Here is a 26970-nt window from a genome sequence, read left to right as displayed (position 1 = left end):
ATTTTGAAAAATAAATAATCTGTCTAATAGACGGGTCCTAATATATATTAGAAAATATGATATTCAGTTAATATTGATTAATTTTTTTGTTAAAGTTATGATTTTCCAAATTTTAACATATGCAATATTTTTAGTTCATACGTGAAAACATAAAATTTAATCCACCTTTTTACGCAAACCCTTATCTAGTATAGTTATAAAGAAAAGAAAAATTACGTAAATTACTCTTTAATGGTTTTAAAAATAAAAAGTTACAAGGTTAGTAAAAAGGATTATTAAGCTACACAAAGTATACCCAAACATATATCACACATGCAAACAACGTATATGTTTCGTTAACTACATGAACTATTACCATCGCATAAAAATATGCATAAACAAGCATGAGTTATGTGTATAAAGTATTTTTGAAAGTTCTCGAAAATCACAAAACAAAAAAAAAAATTTAATATTCTTTTTCCAAAGGCAATTACAAATATTCATTCATTATTACATATGGATTTTACATATAGTATTCATCCACAAACAAAAAACAGTAAAAGATTAAAATGTTGTCATATGAATGAAATTGATTAACGATGCATATGAAGAGAAATTTTAAAATGCAAAAAATTGAAGAAATAAATTAAATATGCTAAGATGTGATGGAAAAAGATGAGAAAATCTCAAAAATAGCACTAATCTAAAATTTTCTTCCAAACTTAGCAGACACTCCCATATTTTCAAAAGTTAGCAACAAATTTCAAAATTAAATTGTCAAAATTAAATCTGTAAATCTAAACAACAAACCCTACCCCTTAAAAACTATACTCTAAATGTAAAATAGTCAACCCAAACATAAAAAAGATTCTAGAAAATTATTTAAAATATTATAATTATGTTAATTAGTGTTATTTTTAGAAATTTGTGGAGTGTGTGCTATAATTGTCCGGAAAACATATTTTGGTGCTATTTGAAGGTATTTCTCAAAAAATAAGTTATAGATAATAAGCATACACAATTTGAAAATTACCTACCAAAAACATATCTCACTAATTTTTAGAAACAAATATTTTTACAAAAGCTATTTATTTACTAATTTCAAAAGCATTAGTAAAATTAAGACATTTTTATAAGAGAACCAGTATTAACCAAGTAAAAAAAAAAGCAAACCACACTTTGATAACCAAAACCAAAAAGCTAAATACTAACAGAACTAAAACCTAACGAGAAAGGAATATTCTCGAGAGACGACTACGCACACACATCTCTAATACTCTGTTTTAAATTATACTCGCCACCGCTTATGTATCCTTCTCTCTCGCTCTCGCTTTGCTCTTTCGAAAAATTTCGCAAAAGCTTCACTCGTAAAAAGATAAAGTTGGGTTTTCAAAGTTAGTCATTAACAAGATCGTGAGACGTGTTAATTGAATTGATAATTAGTGGTAAAAATTATAAATTAGTTTTCAAAAAAAAAATATTTTCAAAATAGAAAGAAGAAATAAAATTCAGGAAATTTAACAAATATTTAGTAGTAATCCTAAAGGAAAAAGATAGTAATAATAAAATAAAATTATTAATAAAATAAGAAAAATTAGGTCTAAAGACTAAAAATTAACAAATAAAGAAAAATACAATAAGTTAGCCAACTATAAGTTAATCGTAAAAAATATTTGCATTATTCTGAATATTATGTAATATTTAAATATTTTCATTCAGTTAGTTAAACTAAATAATTTAGTCATTAACATGATATGTGTCAATTGTACCGATAAGATACTGACATATGTAAATTTAAGATATATGAAAATATTTTAAAATTAATTTTATAAACCTATCATAAAAAATCTACATACGTAATACATATAAAAGAATACCTAATTATAATGAATTTTTATTAATGTTAATTCAAAAATTCTTAATATTTAAAAATTTGTATTCAGAGTTACTAACTCACGTGATTGTGATATATGTCAAGTAAAACATTAGATGTTGGAATGTGACACATCTGATTTTGTAAAAAATTAGATAAAAATAAAAATTGCAAAAATTAAATTAAATTATTAACCTAATTTTTGGTTATGTCTGTTTGGCGTATCAACGAGATTAGGATTTAATATTTACAATTAAACGAGATTATATGTCGATTTTAGTTTATAAAGGAGGATTAAAGTTTAGTTTTTTTAACTAAACATGTTATATGGTTACCTTGATTTATAAATGAGGATTATGGTTTAGATTTTACAAAAACAAGGTTTGTCTATTTAGGTTTATAAATTAGGAGTAGAATTTATATTACACAATTTATACAACGTTATTCATTTGTTTCAATTTATAAAACAGAATTAAGATTTAGATGGTAAAATTAAACGAGATTATGGGTTAAACAAAATAAATGTGTTTATTAAATGTATTTTTAATATGTTATAATTGTTTAATTTTATTTTTATATTTAAATGTAATATGTCATAGTGCAATCTCATTGGCTAAAACAAGAGGGGTGAATAAAAAAGAACTAAAAAAGAGACATTATTAATTTAAAATAAGGATAGACAAAGTAAAATAATTTGTACTATAATGATTTCTAAATTGTTTTTTTTCTTCAAATATGTAATGCTTATCTCAACGATACTATTTAACGATACTATAAGTCATTATTTTGGATTGATGTTAATTTGTAAGAACTTTACCATCAAATTTTGTAATAATTAATTAAGTTCAAAAATACAATAAATTGCGAAGTAAAAAAGAATGCGAAAATAATTTTTTTTGGAATTTTATGAAATAACATTTTTTAGGATAACTAGGTTGTGAACCCACGCGTAGCGTGGGTTTATTTGATATATTTTGGTAAAATTATATTTAATTGATGATAGTTATACAATTTTTATACAGGATAGTTAGATTTCTATTAAGGCATAAAAATTCATTTCAAATGCAACATTTAAAAAAATTATAAAATCAATTTTGTAAAAGAATCAAATAAGATCAAAAGAATCATGAATCAATTTTGTTTTTTATATTTAATTGGGCTCAAACACCTATGTCTTCTTATTTTTCCTCACATTCATTGTTTTCAAAATTTTCATATATATAAGGGCGAAAATAGTTTATGTCCACACAAATCACTTAAACTACGTATCTATCAAGTCGTTGGTGAGCAAGAGAGGATGTTGGGGTGGGAACTACTGTTGATCACAATATTGAGGGTTTGGTGCATTTCCTTGTACTTTTAGGTTTTCTTTCTTAGGCGTTTTTCGGGTTACTAATGGTTTACTTAAACAGAAATAAATCATGTTGTTTCCTTTTATATAAGATTTAAAACTGTCACCAGTGTTTATCCTCACCACCTCACATGCATAATGGTGCTCTTGGTTGTCTTTGATCTTTGCATATATTTCATTGTCTCAATAGTTTGAGACCTATAAGGAACGATAAACATGAGCACCATAAAGGTTAATCATAGCTTCATAATTTTATCTGACAGTTCCACAACACATATTTCTTCATAGTAATACTTAATAAGTTGATATAGGTCAACATGGACTTATATATAAACTCTACATCTAGAATGGAAAAGGGCCTAGTTTCAACATCAATGGCACGAAGCATGTCTTCTTTATGCTTTCTTTCACTGATATCTTTAATTTCTGCAACTAAACTTGTATTTGGGCCATAACAACCATTTATACTTATGCAATTTTGCACTTAAATGATACACGACATTCTCTTCGTTTCATCATTTTTCTATAAACAATCACGACGCCTTTTTACTACACACGTTCCATATAGAGAAAAATATGGAATTAGCTGGAATTAGCTTCAGAAATGATGTTTAAGAAAACATAAATTAGGTTCAAAATGCAAAAAGAAAATGGAGTTATACTCCTCCAAAAAAACATACACTTTATGCTTAAATGTTTGGGATCATGCTGTTTGACATAGAAACTATTATGATCTAGTGATTCTTAGCATATACTCCAGCTAATACTTGGTGTAAAGGAGCAGTACATGAAGCATCAAATGCATGCTCTTTCTAAGAGACAGGAATGTAAATAGGGAAAATGTTATTAAAATCCTAAACTTTCAAATTTTGGCCATTTTAATTCTCGATTTCCACTGTGGCCATTAAAATCATAGACTTCTCGTTAACATTATTTTTAAATCACTATTTTCTGTTGTCTGAGCTAGATTGAGCATGTCGTCAAATCAAATTTTCTAACAGAGGAGTTAACAGCCGTTTAGGATCGTTAATCAATATTTGTTAAGTCGAAAAATTAGAATCACAAGGACAACAACGTCGATTTGAGGGTTTAGGCATATCGTTTAAAGCAGCACGACGTCGTTTGTCTTTATGATTCTTATTTTTCGACTTAACAGAGATCAACTAACGATCCTAAATGGTTGTTAACTCCTTTGTTAGAGGATTTGATTTGACGACATATTTATAGTGATTAAAAAATAACGTCAACAAGAAGTCTATAATTTTAATGGCCATAGTGGGAGTGGGAGTCGAAGATTAAAATTGCCAAAATTTATAAGTTCGAGATTTAAATAACATTTTTCTCAATTAAATATATTGAAACAAATTTTAACCTGTGTTTTTACGAAATTTTTTATCTAAGTTTTATTTTATATAAAAGATGCTGTGAAACAGAAATATAAACATAGTACGTAAGAAAACAAATGTAATTGTTCATTGGTAGAAGAGTTGGAAACATTTAAAATTTGAAAAAACATGCAGATGACCTCTACGTAGCCTCATTTTATACTCAACAAGAACCTCAAAATTGGAATATGACTAATGATAATAAGCAAATGAAGAACCAAAACCAATCAGCCAATCAAAGATTCGATTAAGCCACAAAAATAAAAACTATAAGTAATTAAGTAAGAACATTACACATACATCTTTTTTTCAAAAGAAAGGTCACAGTACCAAAAAAAACACACACAAGTAAGATAAGATAATCATAAAAAGATATTATAATATAACATCAAGATTCATATCATTATTAGTAACTCTACTTAATGATTAGTTGTTGTTGTGGTTTGGTGTGTTAGCGGATGAGCAAAATGTCCCAACTCTTTAGCTTTCTCCGATATCCTCATCCTCGCGTAATCCACTTTATCCGCTCCCATCGGGTGTTTTCCGGTAACATACCTATAGATCCACGTCAAAGCCGTCGCTGCAGCCACCCCACAACCACCAGAGAAAAAGAATCCCGCAGTTAAAAGAACCAACGTTATCATCGCCGGAACCAACACCGGGCTGAATAATACCATCAACGGTGTCGCCACGATCAAACCGATCACCGTTCCGGTTAATGTTAGTCCTGAGAGTACAAGGAGTGAGAGACCTATCGTAGCTGCTGTTAGGAACCTCACTACTTGCCTTGTCGATGGTGCTGACTCGTGGAGGTTACGTAACATTGGTTGTTGTTGTTGGTGATGACGTTGTTGATGATTATGATCAGCCATTTTCTTGTTTTCTTTTGTTCTATCTGCTTTTTTTTTTTGCTGAAGAGATTATGAATTGTAGTGTTGTGTTTTGTGTTTTTGTATATTTGTGATTTGTGTGGTGTAACGAGTTATAAGGGAGAAGCGAGACAAGACACTTGTCGGACGATGAGGTAATAGAGAAGAGTGTTACGCGGGCGTGTCAGGTTTGCATGGAGTTGGTTTGGTGAGGTAGTGACACGTGCATGCTTAGTTTCGAATTAGATCTCATTGTCATTGGTGGTGAAGCTTATTGGGCTACCCATCATTTGGGCTTGTTTGTGATTGTATTATCATTGTGAAGTTGGAATAGTTTCTTCATATAATTAAATATTTGACCCAAAATCATATAATTGAAGTAAAGTGTTTTACTCTCTTTCTATTTTATATTGGCGCTTTAAAAAAAAAAATGTATATATTTAAGTAAATAATAAATTAGAATTATATCTTCCATAATTAAATATTTTTTAAATGTAATTTTAGTCACTTTCATCCGATAATTATTAATTTTTTTCTTCTCTAATCATCTTATTCTCTTCCACTAGATCTCTAATCTTAAATATATTTCCTTTGTTTTGTTACTGTTATTGTATGGATTAAAAGAAATCAAATTAAATGAGCTTAGTTCTAAAGTTTAGGTTTGTGATATAATTTAAAATTTAAAATTTATTTTCACTCAGTTTCTTATTTTATATTATCATATTATAAGTTATAAGTAACAATTCTCGCTCTCATCTTCGTCCACTATATTCATGTTAATCTTAAATATTTTTATGTTTTTTATATGAGTTGAAAATCAATTAAAACATCATTGTAACAATTTGGTTATAGTTTTATTATATAAAGTATGATACATATATATAAAAATTCTATTTTTTTAACTCTAGAGGCGTACTAAAATATACATATCTCTTTTTTATTTTTATATTTAAATTAAATCTCATATGTAAAACAAAATTTTTGATGGTTATACAAAAGATTTCAGGTGTATAAGTGGAGATTTAAAAATATCAATTACATTACAATCATTGCAAAACAGAAAACGAGTTGAAAAATCTATCTCCATTGCCTACTTTGGATGTTTGTTTATGTTCTCCATATTCTTATATCATTTTTAATCACATAATTAATTATTGTAATTTATTTATCAGATAATTTTTCTTTATTCATTTTTTCATAGTTGTATCATTATACTTTTTTTTGATCCAATAGAGAATTATGTAAAAGTAGAGTTATGTTATTTTTCTTACATCTTTCTTGTCTCTATATATTTTCTTTGAAATTCTTTTTTCATATTTGTATCATTACATATTTTTATCAAATAGAATTATGTGAAGATCGATATCATGTTTATTTTATTTAAGATTTGAGGTTTACGTGCTTTTTGAAAACAAAAGAACTAATTAACAAAAATTGGTCTTTGAAATTAAATATATATATATATATTATTAAAATTTAATTTATTTATAACATAGATTAAGATATGGAAATTAAATTCTTGTTCTTTTCATTTTTCTGTTAAAAATTCAATGATATTTAATTTGACTAATTCAATAAAATTATATCAAATATATACACATCTATCAATGTTATTATAGTTACTAGAATAATTTAAATAATCAACATGAACTGATTAAAATTAAGCAAAATATAAGAAAATATAAGCAAAACATAAGCTAAATATGAGAAAAACAAAAAAAAGTACATATTCAATAATTACTAAGTTTAAGAAGATGTGTGTAAATTTTTACATATGTGTAACGTCTATAAATAAATTTGAAATTTAAGTGTCAAGTTTATTGAAAAAAAATTGAATTTTTTTTTCATGAAGGTTTCCATTCCCATTCCAGTAGTAAGAAAAGATAAAATTCGTTACTGTTTTAGGTATTTACTAAAAGGGTTTTTTCTAGATTCATATCTGAAAGAGTTTGACAATACGTTCGCGATACGTCCCAGGTTTTTTTTTTCACGTATCGAAACCTTTCAAATAAGATAATTCAAACTACCATTCAAATACATGGTAGGAAAGTAAATCAGTGTTTTTTCTTGTTAAGAAAAAGGAAGTAAACAAGTAGACAAAAAATTTTCATTAATTCGTATAGGCAAAGTTAACTAAAGTTTCTTTTGTTAATTTTACATGGCCGTTTTTTTTCATCCAACCACATTCACCATAGTCACTAAGAAAGTCAAGAAGTTTATCAGCGACATGAAGACTATAATTACCATTGATCTTCTGACTTTAAACAGACATTTCTATAACAGTGTGTTGATCTAGTATGTTCAAACATCATTTGGGAGGCATTAAGGAGTGTGCATATGTTCGAAAGATGTGCATTGATCCCCTATCAGAGTTTTCTTATGTTGACTTCAGTTTAGTGGAAATGTTGTCTAATTTTGTTTGCTTGAAATTCAGTTGGATTTTAGTTAGGTTTAATAAGAAAACAAAAAGTCTAGGAAACCACAAAACCACACTTAGATCCCAAAAAAGTGTTTTGAAGTAATAAAACAATAATAAATTCATGATGAATTGATTAAAATGTCTATTCTGAATAAAAAAATGAAATTTGTAAATCAAACCTCATATATTTGGTTTTAGTTAGATATAAATTTCATATTTTAAACATGATAAAAACATATTCTGAAATTATTTTGGATTAACCCATTCAAATTTTAAACTAAAATAATTAATAATGTATGCGTAAAAATTTATTTAAAATATGTATTTTATATAATTTACGAAAAATGAGTTTTGCTGAAAAAAACTATAGTTACGAAATTGTAATAAAACCTGAAATTTACTTTTTTAAAATTTTTATTGATATCATTTTTATGTTGATTTAGTCAGCCTGCGAAACAATGGGCTTAATATATGGGCCTATAGAGAGACAAATTTTGAAAACAAAACTTACGATGCAGATATATTAACACGTGGCAGTATCTGGATTCGACCGTTGCTGCGTTTCCTGGTTAACGTTTTGTATTGTCTCCTCTCTTTTTAAATTTCTCCATTGGATCCAAATCTCATTCGCTCTCTCTCTCTCTTCTCTCTTCTCTCTTTCTTCTTCGTTCTCTCTCGCTATCTTGGCTCAATCGATCTCTTTCCAATGGGGATCTCTACAGAGACGCACCAAAACGTAAGAATTCGAATCTCATGATTCCCTTTTTAGGTTCTTATTTGCCGAATTTGTTTCAATTTTAGGGTTTTTTTGATCATTATCTATCTCTCGTGTTACTTCCTTGTTCGTTTTTTTTTGGGATTATCGATTGGGTTGCTTGATTTAATGAAATAATCTTGTTTCCGTTTAAATTCGATCTTCTCTGTTTGATTTTGAGAAATAATTGTTTGGAGAGATTTTGAAGATTTCGTGTAATTTCACTATCTGGTTGTTGGATTTAGCGAGATTTATTGACAAATCCGAGGATTAGGGTTTAGAGATTTCAGATTTCTGATTTTATCGACATTTCCTGATAATAATTGGATTCAAAGGATAGATCTTTGTTTCTGGGAAATTTCAATTTTAGATTAGCAAAAGAATTGGATTGTGAAAACTTGGTTCAAATTTTGGAGATGTGATTCAAGATAGATTGGTTTCTTTGCATTGATTAAATATTGTCTTGGTTAAGCATTTCTGAGAGTTGATTGGATTGTTATCTTTGTGGGATTGTGTCAGGCGGCGTTAGAGGCTGCACAAAAGAGATGGACTACAAGCGATTTCGACGTTGGGAAGCCTCTTGGTAGAGGAAAGTTTGGCCATGTTTATCTAGCAAGAGAGAAGCGGGTTAGTGTTCAGACAAATTTTTGTTTTTGAGTTATTTTACAACAGATTTGTTTGGAGATGTTGTGATTTTGATTGTCTTTTCTTATATGCACATTTTTGAAACAGAGCAATCACATTGTGGCTTTAAAGGTTCTTTTCAAGACGCAGCTTCAACAATCTCAAGTTGAGCACCAGCTTCGAAGAGAAGTTGAGATTCAGTCACATCTTCGGCATCCTAATATTCTAAGGCTCTATGGTTACTTCTATGATCAGGTGTTGTATTTTTTTTTTTTGTGTTTTTAAGAACCTTCTTGTTGACATTTACAATGTTTGTCTTTGTGATAATAACAGTTTTTGGAATACCTTTATTTGCAGAAAAGAGTGTATTTGATTTTAGAGTATGCAGCTAGAGGTGAGCTTTATAAAGAGCTACAAAAATGCAAGTACTTCAGCGAACGTCGAGCAGCAACTGTGAGTCCTAGTGTTATTGACCTTACCCTTGCCTCTGAATCTGAATCTCTCTGTTGTCTTTTTTTGTTTACACTTCTTGTAGACTAGTAAGAGCTCAAATCCTTTAATTTTGTTGTGGCAGTATGTTGCATCATTGGCAAGAGCGCTCATCTATTGCCATGGAAAGCACGTAATACACAGAGATATAAAGCCAGAGAATCTATTGATTGGTGCTCAGGTAACAAAACGTAGCTGCTTCTCATTTTCCATCAATGCCATGTGATTGAAGTTAGCTTAAATATTAATGTATTCATCGATATATATTATCAGGGTGAGCTAAAGATTGCAGATTTTGGATGGTCTGTGCACACATTCAACCGTAGAAGGACCATGTGTGGCACTCTGGATTACCTTCCACCTGAGATGGGTAAGTAAAACCTCTCCACTGTGTTTTTTTTTTTATATCAGAGACTTCTGCTCCCAGCTAATTGACTTTCTCTGCTTTTGGATCTTCAGTGGAAAGTGTAGAACACGATGCAAGTGTCGATATATGGAGCCTAGGAATTCTCTGCTATGAATTTCTTTATGGTGTTCCTCCTTTTGAGGCCAGGGAGCATTCAGAGACATACAAAAGGTAAACTGTTCGTGAAGCTTAGGATAGGATTAGTATGATGCTGTGGTTATTTACACTAAAGAAATGAAAAAAAATTTCTTTTTCTACAATGATGCAGGATTGTCCAAGTGGATCTCAAGTTCCCTCCCAAACCTATTGTGTCTTCACATGCAAAAGACCTGATTAGCCAGGTTCATACTCTCATACCTTATAAACTCTCTTAAGCTTTTCTGCATTTGAAGAGTGAATCTCTGATTTTTTCGCATTTACTGATTCATACAGATGCTGGTTAAGGAGTCTAGTAAACGGTTGGCCTTGCACAAGCTTCTTGAGCACCCATGGATTGTGCAAAACGCAGATCCGTCAGCCCTATACAGAGGTTGAAGACTTCATGCTCTTCCATGCAGATTAGAAAAGACTGCATTCTTGGCACCAATTACTAAAAAAGAATCTGACAAATTCATAGTCTATATAGAATCTAGCTGTGTTGCATAGTATTTGTACTGTATTCTTCGACAAAGTTTCTATAGCAACAAGATTCGTGTAACTTGACACCAATTAGTTTCGAATCTTATATCACTTTCAAAGAAATATTTTGAAGTTACACAAGCTTTTGTGCATTGGTCGGGGCACTAATCTTAGTTTTAGAACTTATTCTTTAATTGATTGGATTACACCGTGTATAATTAAGGAACTTGGACAGAACAACAAGAGGCGCTCTGCAATAAATCATTTTCCTTTAAAAGGTGGGTGATTGAGACAAGAATGAACATTTTCATCTATAAGAGTATAAGACAATGAAGAAGAATAATGCCTACTTAACCTCAAAAATCTAATTTTGTGTATCTTGTAAGTAAATATGGTGGTGAAGTCTCAGAAGGCGTAGCGGTAGATGGCATCCGCAACACCGTCTTCGTCATTGCTCACACCAATCACATCAGCCACAGCCTTTGTCTTTTCTGCACCATTGCTCATAGCAACTCCCCATGAGGCCAGTTCCAGCATCTCTATGTCATTTTCTCCATCTCCAATCGCCATTATCTGTTACAGAAAAATCCGGTTTTTGCTTCATCAATTATCTAAGCTTTGAACAAATATGTCTAGTAAAGGAGTCTAGGAAGCTTGAGTTGAGGATGTGGATATTCAATTTTTATTTGTCTTGACCACTATACCGTACTTGATTTTCTACAGATGTTAATAAAATATGCTAGATCATACCTCATCCGGTGAAACACCCAAATGATTGAGTAACATTTTTACACCATTCCCTTTGGAGGTTCCTGGTGGGACGATTTCTAGCATGTCTGATTGAGCTTGAACAACATTAGCACGGTCTCCTGTAGCTTCTGACCAATACGGACGGATAACAGATGAGACGCCCTCGGTTGTGTCCATAAATATCACTTTCTTTGGATATACAAGAGAACCAAACATCAATACTCTGGCTTAGACAAATTTAAGAACGTAAAACCTAAGTTCTGACTCCGGGAATTACCTGAATGTCAGATTCAGCGATAAGTTGATCAACGGACGACATGATTTCAGCCTGTTACACAAAACATGTAGAGATTTATGCAAGAAGCTGATAAAAATCATAGCTATAAGGGGAGAGAGAGTAACAGTTTCATTAACCTACCTTTGGCTCGTTATAAATTGTGTGAAGAGAGTCGACAAGCGGGTGGTCAAACAATGTCAAGCAGCGATCCTGGCAGAAAGCAATGAGAGGAATTCGATGCTCCAAAGAATAAAGACACGTCTGCATATTACAAATCCAAATTAGTATGTATGAAATATAATTTCTAGAACCCAGTTATTCAAGCACGATGCACAGAGATAATAAGTTGAAGGCTATTGTAGCTCATGAACTAGTCTTTTGCTGCTTCACATAGTAGAGAACTATGATGCAAAGAGACTGGGATCCAGAATTATATGCATGTTGTAAACTAAGCCGAAGACGTGAGAATTAAGTCTGTGCTGGTAGTTGTAGTCTAAATCTAAATGGATATACCTCTCTGCAGACATCTCTGTCCAAGTTTCCTCTGTACACTTCTTTCCCCTGTCTACCATAGACAAGTAAACCCTGTAAATAAACGGATATTAGTGAGACTACATCGATATTGGTGAACCTCACTAGTTCTCTGATATTAGAGAAAGTAGGATACCTGAACAAAAACGCCTGGAGAGGACTCTGAGACAATGCCATCTGATCCAGTAAGATCAGCCGTCTTCAAGATTCTGATCGCACCTGGGCGGGACTGTGATAATAGATAAGTTTAGGAACAGATCCCATCTTTATAACATCTCAACGAAAGACAAATAACAGATAATAAGAGAAGAAATATTTGGACAGATAAAAGGACAGTCTAATCTTAAAGTCACTGTAAAACTACTGTCTTTTCACCTTCCCTGTAGCTATGACGACTTTAAGTCCCTTCCGCAAGGCTTCTTTTAAAGCATTTGCATTTGCCTCCGAAATCTGACTTTTACTGTTAAGCAGTGTGCCTAGTAGCGTTCACATCAAAATCCCATTAGAATGAATAGAAAACTGAAAGCAACAATTATACATTGTTCAATTAGTAACCATACCATCCATATCACAGAATAAATAGGAGAACTTTGGTTTGTACAATCTTAGGCCATCCCCTTCCTTCCTGTCTTTTAACAGTAGTCTGTAAGTTTATTTTAGAATAACAAGAAGATAGTATCCTTATTGAAGAGTGCTGCTAACAAGTAGACACAAGAATAATACCATCTAATTTCTCCGGCTGGGGTTTAACTGTTTTTTCAATGTCATATGCACTCTGAATGAGTCCTTTTCCTTTCCAGCCAAGGCTCTTTAGCAACAGCTCCTCCTCCTCCTCCATTTCTTTCTCAGCCTCATCGCTGATCTCATGATCAAAGCCTAGTAGGTGTAGCAACCCATGGATCTTAAAAAAAACATTAAGGTGTCAGCAAAAAGAAGCACAAGAAACTATTGTTTGATTAAAAACCTAGATTCATATAAAACTATTGTTTGATTAAAAACCAAGATTGGCTCCTGTCCTTATATCTTCCAGAATTATACTTCTAAGCACAAGAAAAATCTAAGGTACCTACACAAAACTCTTAGTAGTTCTTATTTACACGGTGAAAAATCCAAAAACACACCTAAGAAATTCCACATTTTACTTCTATGCTTTAGTTCAACAGTAAGTCCGTAACATATTTTTTCTAAGTCCTACCACTATTAACCTACCACAAGAATGCGTATCTCATCAAGAAGACTGTGCCCTCTCTCTGCAGCCTGCCTTGCAGCTGTCTCAACAGAAATGACGATATCTCCCATCATAAGCTACACAAAGAATGACCATACTAAGTATAACCATTTGGAACCACACTGTTAAAACCAGTAAGTTAATTAAAAAAAAAACTCTTACTACTGGAAGCTTCAGCTCAGGGACATGTTGTGACATGGAAAGCACATCAGTAGCATGATCTTCACCTCTCCACTCTTTATTAAGTTTACAAATGAAGTCATCATTGCAAAGCATGACCGATAAATCAACAGTTTCATACCCACCAAGATCTTCTATATCAGTCTCTCTCGTTTTATACTTGGAATCTTTCAAACCATTAAAAGCCAACTTCATTGCCATAGGTACATTGAGGCGAAGCATCTCCGCAATATTCTACATTGATTGAAATTTGATAAGGATCCAAAACAAACACAACTACTACAATGGAACTAATTGAACAAACCAAAGCTTATCATATTCAAACCTGAATCTCAATATCATCAGGAAGCTGTTCCTCGATACAGATACTAACACTAAGCTCCAATTCCTGTTTCTTCTTTGGAGCTCTTCTCCTCATCTTCCTATACTCTCTCCTCTCCGCAAAAACCCGACCTGCTGGCTTCGGAATCTTCGATTCTCCTCCGGTGGTGCGTAAAGCGTGGAATCTCCGACGGAACATCGAAGAAAACTCCGATGAAGAAGAAACATCGAGACGGTTTACAAGAGCAGTTCTCGGGGAAGAGAGTAAAGAGTTGGGCTGAAGGAGAAGGAGGGTGGCGCGTGGCATTTCACGCGCTCCTGCAGAGCAGAGACGGTTATAGCGGAGGATTGGGGAAACACGAGAGAGCATTGGAGAAGACGAAGGCGAAGGAAGAAGAAGGCGTTTCTGCAATTATGCTTTAAGGTTTGGTTGGGCGATACAAATTAAATCGAACCGAGATGATTCAAATACGAAACCGAAATTGGTTGGGCGATACAAATTAAATCGAACCGAGATGATTCAAATACGAAACCGAAATTGGTTGGGCGATACAAATTAAATCGAACCGAGATTATTCAAATCCGAAACTGTTATTGGTTGGGCGATACAAATTAAATCGAACCGAGATCATTCAAATCCAAACCGAAATTGGGCGATACAAATTAAATTTAACCGAAATCATTCAAATCCAAACCGAAATTGGGCGATACAAACTAAATCGAACCGAGATTATTTAAATTTAAACCGAGATTGTGCATTTTTTTATGAACCGTAGTGATATTTTTAGTGCAATTGGACCAAACCAGGTGGCTTATAATGGTTTAAACTATATGATGTCAAAACATACAAAACTTAGATTTCAAAAGTTTCTAACTCATGATATCGTGATACGCGTCAATTTTATCGAGTAGCGATTTTAACATGTGTCAAATAATTATTGATAATAAATTAGTTGTAATTTGTAAAGAACCAGAATATTTTCGAAATAGAAAAAAAAATTCAGAAAATTCAACAATTACTTATTAGTTGTTAAAAATGATTGTAAATATAAAAATATACTAGGTTCGGACCCGCGCTACAGCGCGGGGGAATGTTATCGGAATATTATTGTTTGATAATATAATACTATAATAAATTATAAAAAATTGGTAAACTTTTATCAAATAAACATATATATATAGTAATTGGTGTTTAAAAGGATAGTGAAAGTGTGTAGTGGGGATTGGGGAATGATATCTTTTTTTTTTGACACAAGTGGGGAATGATATCTCTATATTAGTAAAGGGAGAAAAATAAAACGATGATTTTCTAAAAAGATATGTTCATAAGTATATATAAGTCATAGCTATCCAAATAGTTAATATTACTATTAACTAATTTCAAATGTGAAGTAAAGTTCTTTTGAAATATTCAGATGGTTTTTTAAAATTATCTTATTGATCACTAAAAAAAACACAAAGACTTTTGCTGTTATATTAACTCTGAGTAAGTATGATACTGGTTCTCTAAAATTATAAAGTAGCGGGTATTAGCATCCACGTCCAATGAAATGGTCTAAGCTCTTAGAATCAATTGACAAAAAATACTCCCTCACAACATCACGTAATAACTATTATATAGAATATGTACATTAAAGAAAGATTCGTAAGCAAAGAGCTTAAGAAACGTTATATCAGATTGTAGCCTAGCATTGCTATCTCAGAGTTCCTTGCACCATCCATTGACCTCTGGTTGATGTTAGCAGACCCAATGATAATATACTCATCGTCAACTTCAAATGGGTCATCAAGTAAGTCATGCACAAACATTTATGTAAACTTCCCAAGTCTTTTTCTAATCAAAATATGAACTTACCGATCATCATTTTGGTATGGACGTAAATCATGAAGCGGCGTGCTTCTTGCGCACTGATATAATCTGAATCGGCGTCTGGTCTCTCTTGATAGTAGCATCAATGAGAGTTCCCTACGAAGAAGAAGAAAGCATTAGCAAAAAGTTTTAGGAAAAGTAAGAGTTCCATATATGAATATGAAGAAGTATAACTTACGGATACGTCTGCTAACACCATTTCGAGGGTCTCGCCAGAGTAGAGGGTGTTCTGCTTCCAAGAGTGGACAATATATCTGGTTTGATGCTAAGCAAATCAGTGATGACGGTACGTATTAGTAGCCATTTCCAAAGAGTTTTTAAATTAGAGAAAGACGAAAGAGTATAATGTTAGGTTATTTTACATAGTCGAGTACCATTGTTTATATAGTAAAACTTAGAGACGCACAATTAGGTATTGGTAAGAGGGAATATTATGTCCGTAATTATCGTTATTAAATGGCTAATATTTACTTAACAAAATTACTACTCGTAAAGGAATAAATTAGGAAAATAAGTATATTAATTAATTTCGAGTATTTGTTCGGGATTGGAGATTTTTGGTTGTCATTTGGAAATATACGCACAAGTAATTCTAATCTTACCTATTTATTGTTATATCCTAGTTTATAGAATTTCCAAATATGATCCGCCTAACTTGATTGCAAAGGTTTTCAAATATTTCGTTTTTAAACAAATAAGTTGCAATTAATTTGGCATGTGGCAAAATCCGTATACGTTGGTTAACCCGTTTCGTTGAGGATCCAACAATTAGATTTCGGGTTATTTAAAAAAAAAACCCGACCCGGAAATGCTAAATGTACTCCTCTTTTACTAATATAGAGATTAATTAAAAATTATATAAACTAGTTCTAAAAAAAACAGTTTCAAAATAGAACAAAATACTTAATAAGTTAGTCAATTGTAAGTTAATCTTATGAAATATTTGCATCATCATGAATATTGTGTAATATTGGTTCATGACCCAAATCAATACTTTATTTTGATGACAACTTTTTCCATACTTATTTTTTTTTGTAAACCAACAACTTTCTCCTTACCTATCATTTTCTTTTTCTGTTTTTTTTTTTTACTTTTGAATTGATTAATTTGACTCATTATACATATATTTAAAACACAATCTGAATGATAAAGAAAAAGAATGCTAAAACATATCTAGTTAAATTTTATTAGTACTTAGTCTTACTCCCCATGATAACTTTAAAGAAGAAGAAAAAACTAATCATAAGACATTAAAGTTTAAACATATTGTCTTAGGTCTTAAATAAACAACATAATTAAAAAAAAATTCCTCTCGTCCAAACATACACTTCTTCTATAACATAATTATTGATTAACAAAAAAAAAATTATTGATTAACTTTCGTGAGTATCATATAGATAATTATGAGATTGCCGGTCCAGAGAACACAAACTCCCTTGTTGTAAAGAAATCCATTGGGGGTACAATTACTTTTAAAATCTTCATAGTACTGGATTCGACACTTAAGAAGAAGAATGGTGCAACAAACATAGTATTCTGCCTTTGTGGATTTGCAAACTTGCTTCTGATTATGATCTTGTTTCGTATTAAATAATTATTGATAATAAATTATATAAATTAATTATAAAGAACAAAATTCAGAAAAAAAAATGTAAGTTATATAAACTAGTTCTAAAAATTATGTTTTCAAACTATTAAAAAAAACTCAGTAAGTTAGTCAATTATAAGTTAATCTTATGCAGTATTTGCATCATCATGAATATCTCAATATATTAATAGAGAATCATTTTTTTGAGCATAAGCTGATGTGACACTCTCACAATGCTCCTCACAAAAATTGCACAATTAGCATCTATAAATTTACAATTTACAATCTAATTTTACTCTAATTTTTTTACCTATCGTTTAAGTAATATATATTTACATATATTATTTACAACTGCCATCATTTAAGCTACTCCAAAAACCCGAAATATTTCATTTGTTATTAATACACCTGCTCTTTTAGGAGCCACAATCAAAGTTTTTTGGTCAATTTAAAATGATTTGTTATTTTTTCAAAATGAGTAATTTTGCATCATGAAAGAATTCAAATCTAAACAATAGTTTTACTTCGTTGTACTTACACATTGAGGAGCCTAAGACTATCTACATTGGTTTGTTTATTCAACACCCCCTTTTTCATTCCACATCATCTTCTCTCACTTCCACCTAATAATTCAACACCTATTTTAATTTAACCTTTACAATGGTTTTGTTTAATAAAATTCAACACTTGACCCCACTTTTTTTATTTCATATATTTTAATTTTATTTATATTTTTTGTTTATATGATTATATATTAATAACGATTCGCTAATATTATTAAATAAAAATAGTTAAGAGTTAAAGGTTGTTTCTTATTTCATATTCTTAATTTTTTTATATAATATACAAAATATATAGATATCCATTATGAAAAAAAATTAAGTTACATAAAACGTAAAATGAAATATAATATACTAGCAGTTGACCCGCGCTCCGCGCGGGAGGTTTATAATTTTGTTTCGTTGATTTTTTATTCATATTGTGATATTTTATTATTTTTTAATTGATTTTCAAAAATATTATAATTATTTTCTCTTTAATTATTATCTTTCAATACTCAAATTTGGATTAAAAGCATTTGATTCAATTTATGAAATATCATTTTTTTTCTTTTTGATCATGTTATAAACTAATATTTCACTTTCATTTTATTTTTCCTCTTTATAATTTTATATATACAATTACATAAATGTTGTTTTAGTCTACCATAAATTTAAATTTTACTTCCATTCTAAAACTCAGTAACATATTTAAAATATTAAATTATGATCAATTTAAAATGAAAGTTGAATTATATTATTACCACTAATAAAAAAATAAAGTATTGTTTTTCTTATTTTAACATTTCATTTTTTTACATAATTTATTTTTATTTATATAAACTTTCTATTAATTAAATAAGTAATATAAATATGCACTAAATGAATGTTTTAAATTTATTTTAATGTTTAAACAAAAATGTGGCTTAGGTGGATGCTTAGGTGGCATCATGAGAAGAGAGAAAAAGCTAACTTTATATATATATATAGATTAATAAACACACGATATATTAAAACACACAAACTTAACCAGTACAATCAACTTAATTCAAAAACAATCAAGCTTTTAAATCACACAATAAAAAACAAATAACTTAATTAGTACAATAAATTCAATTCAAAAACAATAAAGCTTTAAATCACACATAAAGCTTTTAAATCACACATAACTTAATTACCAAATTTTGCCCATATGTGTTTTACTAAATCTGCTTGCAACTCATGATGTACGTTTGAATCACGTAACTCAGATCTAGCACGCATAATGAAGTTTTTTTTCCGGTGTCCAAATCAAATGAAACAAGTCTCTTTTTATAGAGTACAAAAAATGATAAATTTTCATATAATAAAAATAAATTTTAAATTAAATTTACTAAAGTATAAATGAACTACAATAATTTGGTGGAAAAAACAAAACAAAAATCTCTACAACCAATAGAAAAATAACACATATATTTATTTATATCTTAATTTATAATAATTATTTCAACCAATTAGTAAATGACACATGTCATGTTTGTCCCCACTTTCTAACCCATTCAACGGTTGAATTAATTCAACACTGATGAATCCACCTGATGAATCCACCTCAGCTTCTCTATTTTTTCAACAAAGTAACAAACCATTGTAAGCTATTAAACTGTTGATTTTTTTTTTTAAAACAAGCAATTGTAAGTAGTCTAAGAAGTTTGTTTGGAACGTTAAAAAATCACAATGGCGTTTGCTCGATTCCAAACCAGCCACATGTGTATGAATTCGTCTCAGACTGCATAACAATTCAATTTAGTTTTCTAATTTCTCTTATTCACTATTTGAGTTATTTCTAATTTGTATTTGTATTTGTCTTTCTACTGGAAGGTTCCATGCGACGAAAAGATTGATATAAGAACTTATCTTACACCAATACATCTTAAGGAAACACGAGTTCATAGACATGACCAAAAACTGGGAATAAAAAATTTTTCAAGTTTTTTTAATGATCAAGGAAGTGGATAGGGAACCTTAAAGAAAACATAGAATCATCCATGATAAAAAAAAACTAAATTCTATAAGTTCGTGGATCTGATGTGAACCTCTATAAGTTCTTATTCATTGATCTTTTGTATAATTCCATATTCTTTACATTATTCTCATATACAAAATCATTAATAATAACGTTAAACCGATATCTCATCAGCTTAGCATGGCACGAACCAATCTTTGATTCATCTAATCACACGACATTAAACAATTTTTTATTTTTTTTTTGGTAAAAGGCTTGCAATTTATAAAATATAGGCCCAAATGGTTATTTCCGGATTAGACCCATACAAATCCCATTTGGGCTCAATCCATTTACAACTAACCAAACTAAACCATGGAGAAACAAAACCGACCGGGTTCACAAACCGAACTAGACATTAAACTAATCTCAAACTCGTCCATCACATCATCCCAAATCATATCATATCATACATCATGGTAAAGTCTTTCTATCATCCTACCATGTCACAGACTCACAATATCAATCGACAAACATACAAACAATCACATAGTAATTTTTGTAATGTTGGTTGTGTTCGTTATTTGATTTTTTAAAAGATTGCGGTTTTCGACCAAACTGTGAAATCAACACGTTGACCAGACCGTGTGGCGAGTCTTGTGTTACAAATTAGCCCAAACATTTTTGTTGAATAAGAAATCTGAAAAATGTTTAAAAACTCCATTGATTTTAAAATCAGTATGAATATTTGTTTTTGTGTTAAAGGATGTGAAAGTATTCGGTTTTTGATTCGGTATTAGTTTTGTTCCGGTTCTTTTTTTTTTCTTTTTTTTTCTGGGACAAAATTCCGGTTCTTTTATTTCTGAAATTTAAGATATATTCAATTATTTAGCCGGTTTTGGTTCTGTTTCGATTCGGATATTTAAGGACTAAACTTTATGGCATTGAATGGCTGCAGTTTTTTGATTGGTTTTTGGCTTTTGATTCTAAAAAACCAGAAAAATTGCCATTCACGATTCTTATAAAAGTAGATTTCCTTAAATTTAGGGAAACCAGATTTTGTGAAATTTGCTCAATTCCTTCATAAAAACTAAAAACTATTTTTTTCAGCTTTCTAACAATAAAATCTACAGCAAAAATCAAAAACTAAAAAATCAAAAACCAAAAGCCAAAAACCAAAAACCAAAAGTTAAAACCCATTTAAAAACTACAAAACATTCATGGCCTATATTTCTCAACTTCAAAACTATTTAAAACTCAAATAATTTATACTAATATATTTTAAAATTCAAATCTTTTTTTTTAAACATTGAAAAAGCTTAATAATTTTTACTAATCATTTAAAAAAAATTAACAAATCAAATTAAATATCTAAAACCAGTTACTAACCACAATACACGAATGAACGTTCTCTTCTCTCACTTTCTCGTGTCCCTTAAAGCTTTCTCCATCTCTCCTCCTCTCACCTTTGAACAAGTCAAAATCGATTTTAATCCGTTTGATACTTCTTTCCTCTTTCTTTGACTCTCCTTTGATTTTTCTAGTCGAAAAGCTTTCCCTATCCATCGATTTAGGGTTTTCGAGCTTTTCTCGCTCCTTCTCTCTCTCACTTTTTTCCTCCTTTCTCCTTCCGCCATGACTCCTTCTTCCGTTAGATTCCGATACGATCATGATCTATGTGCTTAATCAGGTCACGATACATCTACTCTTCTCCTTGATGATCGCTTAGAGCTTGTTTTGTCATGGTGAGTAGTACTCAACAACGCACCGACGATGGTTCCTCTCCACCGGTTGTAAAAGCTCTTAAGAGCTATGGAATCACGAAGCCACTTTCTATTGCTGGACCTTGTGCTGCTGATGTTAAGCGTAATCTGGAACTGGAGAAGGTAGCTTTGTGTTTTTTTTGTTTTCTCAGATGATTACAGGTAACAATGTGATTTTGACTGATTTCTTTTTGAAGTTTCTGGTTGATGAAGGGCTCTATGAGAGCAAGGAAGAACCTATGCGGAGAGAGGAAGTTCTTGTGCGGATTGATCAGGTGAATTAAGCGTATTGATAAATGCTTAGAGTTGTTTGATGTTTTACTCTGCTTTACTGGAATGTAGAATTTGGGGTTAGCTGCTTTTTGTTTTTTGATGTTAAATAGGGTTATAATGGTGTTTACTGTGTACCTTTCATGATGGTCTAGTTTTGTTTACAGTACTAGCTTTTTTAGCTAACATAACGTGTTACTCAAAACGTCTTGTGTAGATTGTAAAACACTGGGTGAAACAGTTAACTCGTCAAAGAGGCTATACAGATCAGATGGTGGAGGATGCAAATGCTGTTATCTTCACTTTTGGATCTTACCGACTTGGAGTAAGTGCTTTTTAAGTTTAAATTTAAAGTTGAATTGCATCTTTTCTGTTTGGCGAAATATTATGATTTAGTTGGATCATAGATTTTCTGTTGAACCTTTTGAATATTACTGAATTCAAGAGAGAAGCTTTGTATTTGTGTCCACATAACTAGTATTTGAAGGTGAAGTCTTTTGAAATATTTACTTGCAGGTACATGGACCTGGGGCTGATATTGATACTTTGTGTGTTGGCCCATCTTATGTTAACCGAGAGGTAACTATTGAATCACGTCTTACTGATGTAAACCTCTAGTATGTGGTTTAGTTGCTAACAGGTTAATTTTACAGGAGGATTTCTTCATTATCTTGCGTGATATATTGGCTGAAATGGAAGAAGTGACTGAGCTTCAACCTGTTACGGATGCCCATGTTCCGGTTATGAAATTTAAGTTCAAAGGAATATCAATTGATCTGCTATATGCCAGCATTTCGCTTCTAGTTGTCCCACAGGTAACATCAGTATAGCCTTTTTCAATTTCGGCTGAAACTTAGGGGGTGTTAAATGATACCTTTATGTTATATTGGATTTCTTTTGGTGGGTTTTTTGTGTTTGTATTGCATGTTGTCACATTTAGTGTCATAGACTTCCTCCAAGGGTGGTGGAGATATCAAAGAAACTTCTTTTTAGAAATTGTTAGCCTTAGTGAACATGGAGATGTGGGACTGCCGTATTAGCACATCTAGGCGTGATTTATATATGAGTACTGAGCTGAGTTCTCGTCAAATTTATAACAGGATCTGGATATCTCCAACTCTACTGTTCTGTGTGACGTGGATGAACAGACTGTCCGCAGTCTTAATGGTTGTAGGGTTGCTGATCAGATTCTTAAACTCGTTCCAAATTCCGAGGTAAAGTCGTTGTATGCCAGTTGTTTTTGTTATAAACTAATGAATCATGTCAGTCATCTCTGATCTTATGTGCAAATGTAGCACTTCCGGACAGCATTAAGATGCTTAAAGTACTGGGCTAAGAAACGTGGGGTCTATTCAAATGTAAGGTGTCTTTTTGAATATTACATCTGTTGACAATATGCTTAGGTTATAGCTCTTGTAATCTCTGTTATATTGAGCAGGTTACTGGATTTCTTGGTGGTGTAAACTTAGCACTTCTGGTTGCACGCCTGTGCCAGCTTTATCCAAATGCTATTCCTAGTATGTTGGTTTCTCGATTTTTTAGAGTATATACACAATGGCGCTGGCCAAATCCAGTAATGCTTTGTACAATAGAAGAAGATGAGCTTGGCTTTCCTGTCTGGGACCCACGAAAAAATCATCGTGACCGCTATCATCTTATGCCAATAATAACTCCTGCGTACCCTTGCATGAATTCTAGTTACAATGTTTCTCAAAGCACTCTTCGTGTTATGATAGACCAATTCCAGTTTGGTAACACGATCTGTCAGGTGAGGGAGCAAAACACTTAATCTTTTTATGAACAGTTTACCCAGGATCTTGTTGCTAAGTAATTTTCTATGCAGGAGATCGAGTTAAATAAACAACACTGGAGGTCCTTATTTGAGCAATATATGTTCTTTGAGGCATATAAAAACTACCTTCAAGTTGATGTACTAGCGGTAGATGCTGAAGATTTACTGGCATGGAAAGGTTGGGTGGAGTCACGATTCAGGCAGCTGACCTTAAAGGTAGATATCCTTATGTTCATTTGATGTTGATGAGTAAACCTTCCGTGTCTACAATGTGTTTTCCATTTTTTTTTACTTAATATAAACAATGATTTAAGGGTTCTCCTTCTTTTATTTTATTTTTATATCCAATAATTCAGATTGAACGAGACACAAATGGGATGTTAATGTGCCACCCTCAACCAAATGAGTATGTGGACACTTCCAAGCAGTTTCTACATTGTGCCTTTTTCATGGGCTTGCAGAGGGCAGAAGGATTTGGTGGCAAAGAATGTCAGCAGTTTGATATACGTGGAACAGTGGACGAGTTCAGGCAAGAGGTCAACATGTATATGTTTTGGAGACCTGGGATGGATGTGTATGTTTCTCATGTTCGAAGACGACAGCTTCCATCTTTTGTTTTTCCAAATGGATATAAAAGGCCTCGTCAGCCAAGGCACCAGAATCAACAATGCGGAGAACCTGCAAAGAAGAGCAAGAATGATAATGAACCTATGGATACCAGGCCAGAGAAACTTGAGAAGCAAGCATCTCGTAATCCACATAGTCTGGATGTTGTTACTCCTGACAGCAGTCCTATCACTTTGGGTGGGACTCCTCAGATTGGCATTGTGCCAGGTCCTAGAGCTGAATGCTTAGTAACTGGAGATCTTGTTTGCAATGTTAGAAGTATTCCTATCATGGAAGTCGGGGCTGTAAATTTTATCAGTAAAACCACAGAACTCATTAATGTTTCTCCGTGTGAGCATAACTCTGGTTGCGTGCAATTTCTGGAAGTAGATGATAGGACTCCAGTTCAAGGTTATCATGACCTGGTTGAGCCTGTAGGAAAACATGTGAGACCTGACCCTGGTGCTGTGCTGGCGTGTGAAGGTGAGCAGAATAAAGAAATAGGTTGTGATATGGGATCTGGATCTATCAATGATACTGACACGCAACATCTTCCAAGGCGACAAAATTTAAAAGAGGATGTGAATGAAGTTGAGATGGAAACCAAGTTGGCAGAAATTGCTGATGGTGTTTTGCGGAATGGGCATTGTGGGCGGAATTTTGATCATGAGGTGAGTTTTTTGTGTTTGATGATTATGGTATATGAATTGTAACAACTTTTCAAAAATATCTTGTGATTTTTGGTTGTTACAGGGTTTTTTTACTCCTGAAAATTTGGATCCAGCTGTGGAACAAAGAAACTTGCATTCAGACGGATTGTTCATAAGTAGCTTGCCAGAAGAACTTCAGGTTTTACATTCTAACTCATCCCTTTTAGCATTAAGTTTATGTGTCTGTAGCTTTTTGTTTGTTTGTGTTTGTTAGCTGGTTTGAGATTTATTTTTCATGATGCCAACGCTTTAGATTTATAGTTAGTTTGTGACTTGTCAGTGTCACACCCACTGCATGACATTTTGAAGGGTGATCTTGTGCTTTATTTTTTGAAACGAGAAATATGAGATATAAGAAGCTTATATTTGAATGATGCGCTACATAAGTCTTAAGTGATCAATTTTTATGGTTTCTATCATTTTCTGAAATAGTTCGGTTAATTTTCATTGACAGGTCCGTCCTGCACTGCATTGCCGTGCTTTATTCTGTATTATTGCATACATTATAGTCTTTTGAAATTAGGTTCTTTTCTCTTTCCAGATTACTTCTGACTTCTTCTCCTTGTAAATTTTATTGTGCCCTAGTCAAATCCTTTGTTCAGCGGGATGGGGAAGCTGGAAGCCGGAGCTAGGTCAGAATCTTTGCAGAATGCAACGATGAGGCATGTGTTTTTGCAACCCATTAGTACTTTATGCATATCATGATCTCTTTATACTCTTGTTTTGGTTTTCTTGGTACTTCTTATAGCAGCAGGAGGTTAAGCGTGAAGTCCATCGTGTGAGCGAGGTCTTAGCAAATTGACAACGGGAAGTAAAAAAAAAGAAGTAAAAAACACAAAAAATAAATAACAAGAATCAGAGCAACCTAGTGTTTGCTTTGGACTACAGTGACACTATTGGTAAGTGCACCTAATTATGAAAACTAAAACGCTTAAAAAAAGTTCTAAAAACACTGAAAAAGAAAAAAAAGATAACAACTTTTAATTGGTATTGTTTGTTGGCTACTTCTTGGTGGGATTGTGAGTATCACAAAACTCTGGGAAGATTGAGCTTTAAATAACGAGTTTGGGGGATGCGAAAGACATGCATTGTTCGATACGATTCTCCGGGTATGTGGAGCTGTGATTTTATCTGAAAGATACAAGATTTCAAAGAAGAAGCGCCAGTGAGATCACCATAGAACAAGGCAACTGAATTATATGTATCTGTCTGCCTATTCAGGTCTTTGTTTCTGTATTGACCTTTGGGATCTTTCAAATGTGATATGATTCTATGCATAACATTTTCTCTTACTTTCTAATCGCTGCTCGATATTAAGTAATCCATTCTGCGTGAGGTTAACATGGACTTATAATGACTTAAGAGACGCGTTGGACCCAACCCTAGTCGCCAAATTATATGCCCTTTCTCTGGTTTATGCAAGTAACTGATTATGGTAATTAAACTGATCACTAAATGATGAACAAATACGTTGGTGTTGATTCTGTAACAAAGCCTAAAAGCAAAGTGGATATGTATACATAGTAGAGGAAAAATAAAGTATGATGCGAAATAAATAAAAACATGAAGTGAAGTATTAATGTCAAGTATGGTGTAAAGTAAAGTATTTGATGTGAAGTATGGTGTGAAGTAAAGTATTTATGTGAAGTATGGTGTGACTGTGAAATAAAGTATTGATGTGAAGTATGCTGTAAAGTAAAGTATTCATGTAGAATAAATGTATAATAAGTAGTATGTGTTTGTAATTTGGTGACTTGGACATCCACGTAAGAGGTTTTATAGGATCGAGATGTATGA

General features: G+C 31.9%; 4 protein-coding genes across 9 annotated transcripts; 2 read left to right on the top strand and 2 right to left on the bottom strand.

Moving 5' to 3' along the window:
• Positions 1 to 4835: 4835 nt before the first annotated feature.
• Positions 4836 to 5755, bottom strand: LOC17888015 (oleosin 1). The gene has a single exon (XM_006295652.2). It carries the CDS (start codon positions 5458 to 5460, stop codon positions 5008 to 5010), a length of 453 nt encoding a protein of 150 aa, XP_006295714.1. The 5' UTR covers positions 5461 to 5755; the 3' UTR covers positions 4836 to 5007.
• A 2740-nt stretch (positions 5756 to 8495) lies between these two features.
• LOC17890338 (serine/threonine-protein kinase Aurora-2) lies at positions 8496 to 10903 on the top strand. The gene is made up of 9 exons (XM_006294705.2): positions 8496 to 8612; positions 9150 to 9257; positions 9363 to 9509; positions 9612 to 9707; positions 9829 to 9924; positions 10017 to 10113; positions 10203 to 10320; positions 10418 to 10490; positions 10582 to 10903. Exons 1-9 carry the CDS (start codon positions 8583 to 8585, stop codon positions 10681 to 10683), a joined length of 867 nt encoding a protein of 288 aa, XP_006294767.2. The 5' UTR covers positions 8496 to 8582; the 3' UTR covers positions 10684 to 10903.
• Positions 10904 to 11000: 97 nt separating this feature from the next.
• LOC17888721 (endoribonuclease YBEY, chloroplastic) lies at positions 11001 to 14462 on the bottom strand. The gene is made up of 12 exons (XM_006295631.2): positions 14059 to 14462; positions 13716 to 13967; positions 13535 to 13630; positions 13049 to 13226; positions 12886 to 12954; positions 12701 to 12801; positions 12462 to 12554; positions 12308 to 12379; positions 11936 to 12055; positions 11795 to 11845; positions 11518 to 11706; positions 11001 to 11340 (listed from the first exon to the last, which is right to left on the bottom strand). Exons 1-12 carry the CDS (start codon positions 14422 to 14424, stop codon positions 11173 to 11175), a joined length of 1755 nt encoding a protein of 584 aa, XP_006295693.1. The 5' UTR covers positions 14425 to 14462; the 3' UTR covers positions 11001 to 11172.
• Positions 14463 to 21471: 7009 nt separating this feature from the next.
• Positions 21472 to 26473, top strand: LOC17888808 (nuclear poly(A) polymerase 2). 6 transcript variants are annotated; one of them, XM_023785131.1, is made up of 13 exons: positions 21472 to 21918; positions 21993 to 22070; positions 22283 to 22390; positions 22582 to 22644; positions 22719 to 22880; positions 23166 to 23279; positions 23361 to 23423; positions 23504 to 23833; positions 23909 to 24073; positions 24214 to 25134; positions 25217 to 25312; positions 25759 to 25805; positions 25925 to 26473. In XM_023785131.1, the coding sequence occupies exons 1-13, from the start codon at positions 21775 to 21777 to the stop codon at positions 25953 to 25955; spliced, it is 2322 nt and encodes a 773-aa protein (XP_023640899.1). In that variant the 5' UTR covers positions 21472 to 21774; the 3' UTR covers positions 25956 to 26473. The 6 variants fall into 6 exon arrangements, with proteins under 6 accessions (XP_023640899.1, XP_023640898.1, XP_023640897.1 ...); XM_023785130.1 differs by having other exon boundaries at positions 25922 to 26473; XM_023785129.1 differs by having other exon boundaries at positions 25759 to 25835.
• Positions 26474 to 26970: the final 497 nt, after the last annotated feature.

Source organism: Capsella rubella, unplaced genomic scaffold (genome assembly GCF_000375325.1).
Source record: "Capsella rubella cultivar Monte Gargano unplaced genomic scaffold, Caprub1_0 scaffold_4, whole genome shotgun sequence".
In the NCBI taxonomy this organism is placed as follows: domain Eukaryota; kingdom Viridiplantae; phylum Streptophyta; class Magnoliopsida; order Brassicales; family Brassicaceae; genus Capsella; species Capsella rubella.
This window is presented reverse-complemented; position numbering and strand designations above follow the sequence as displayed.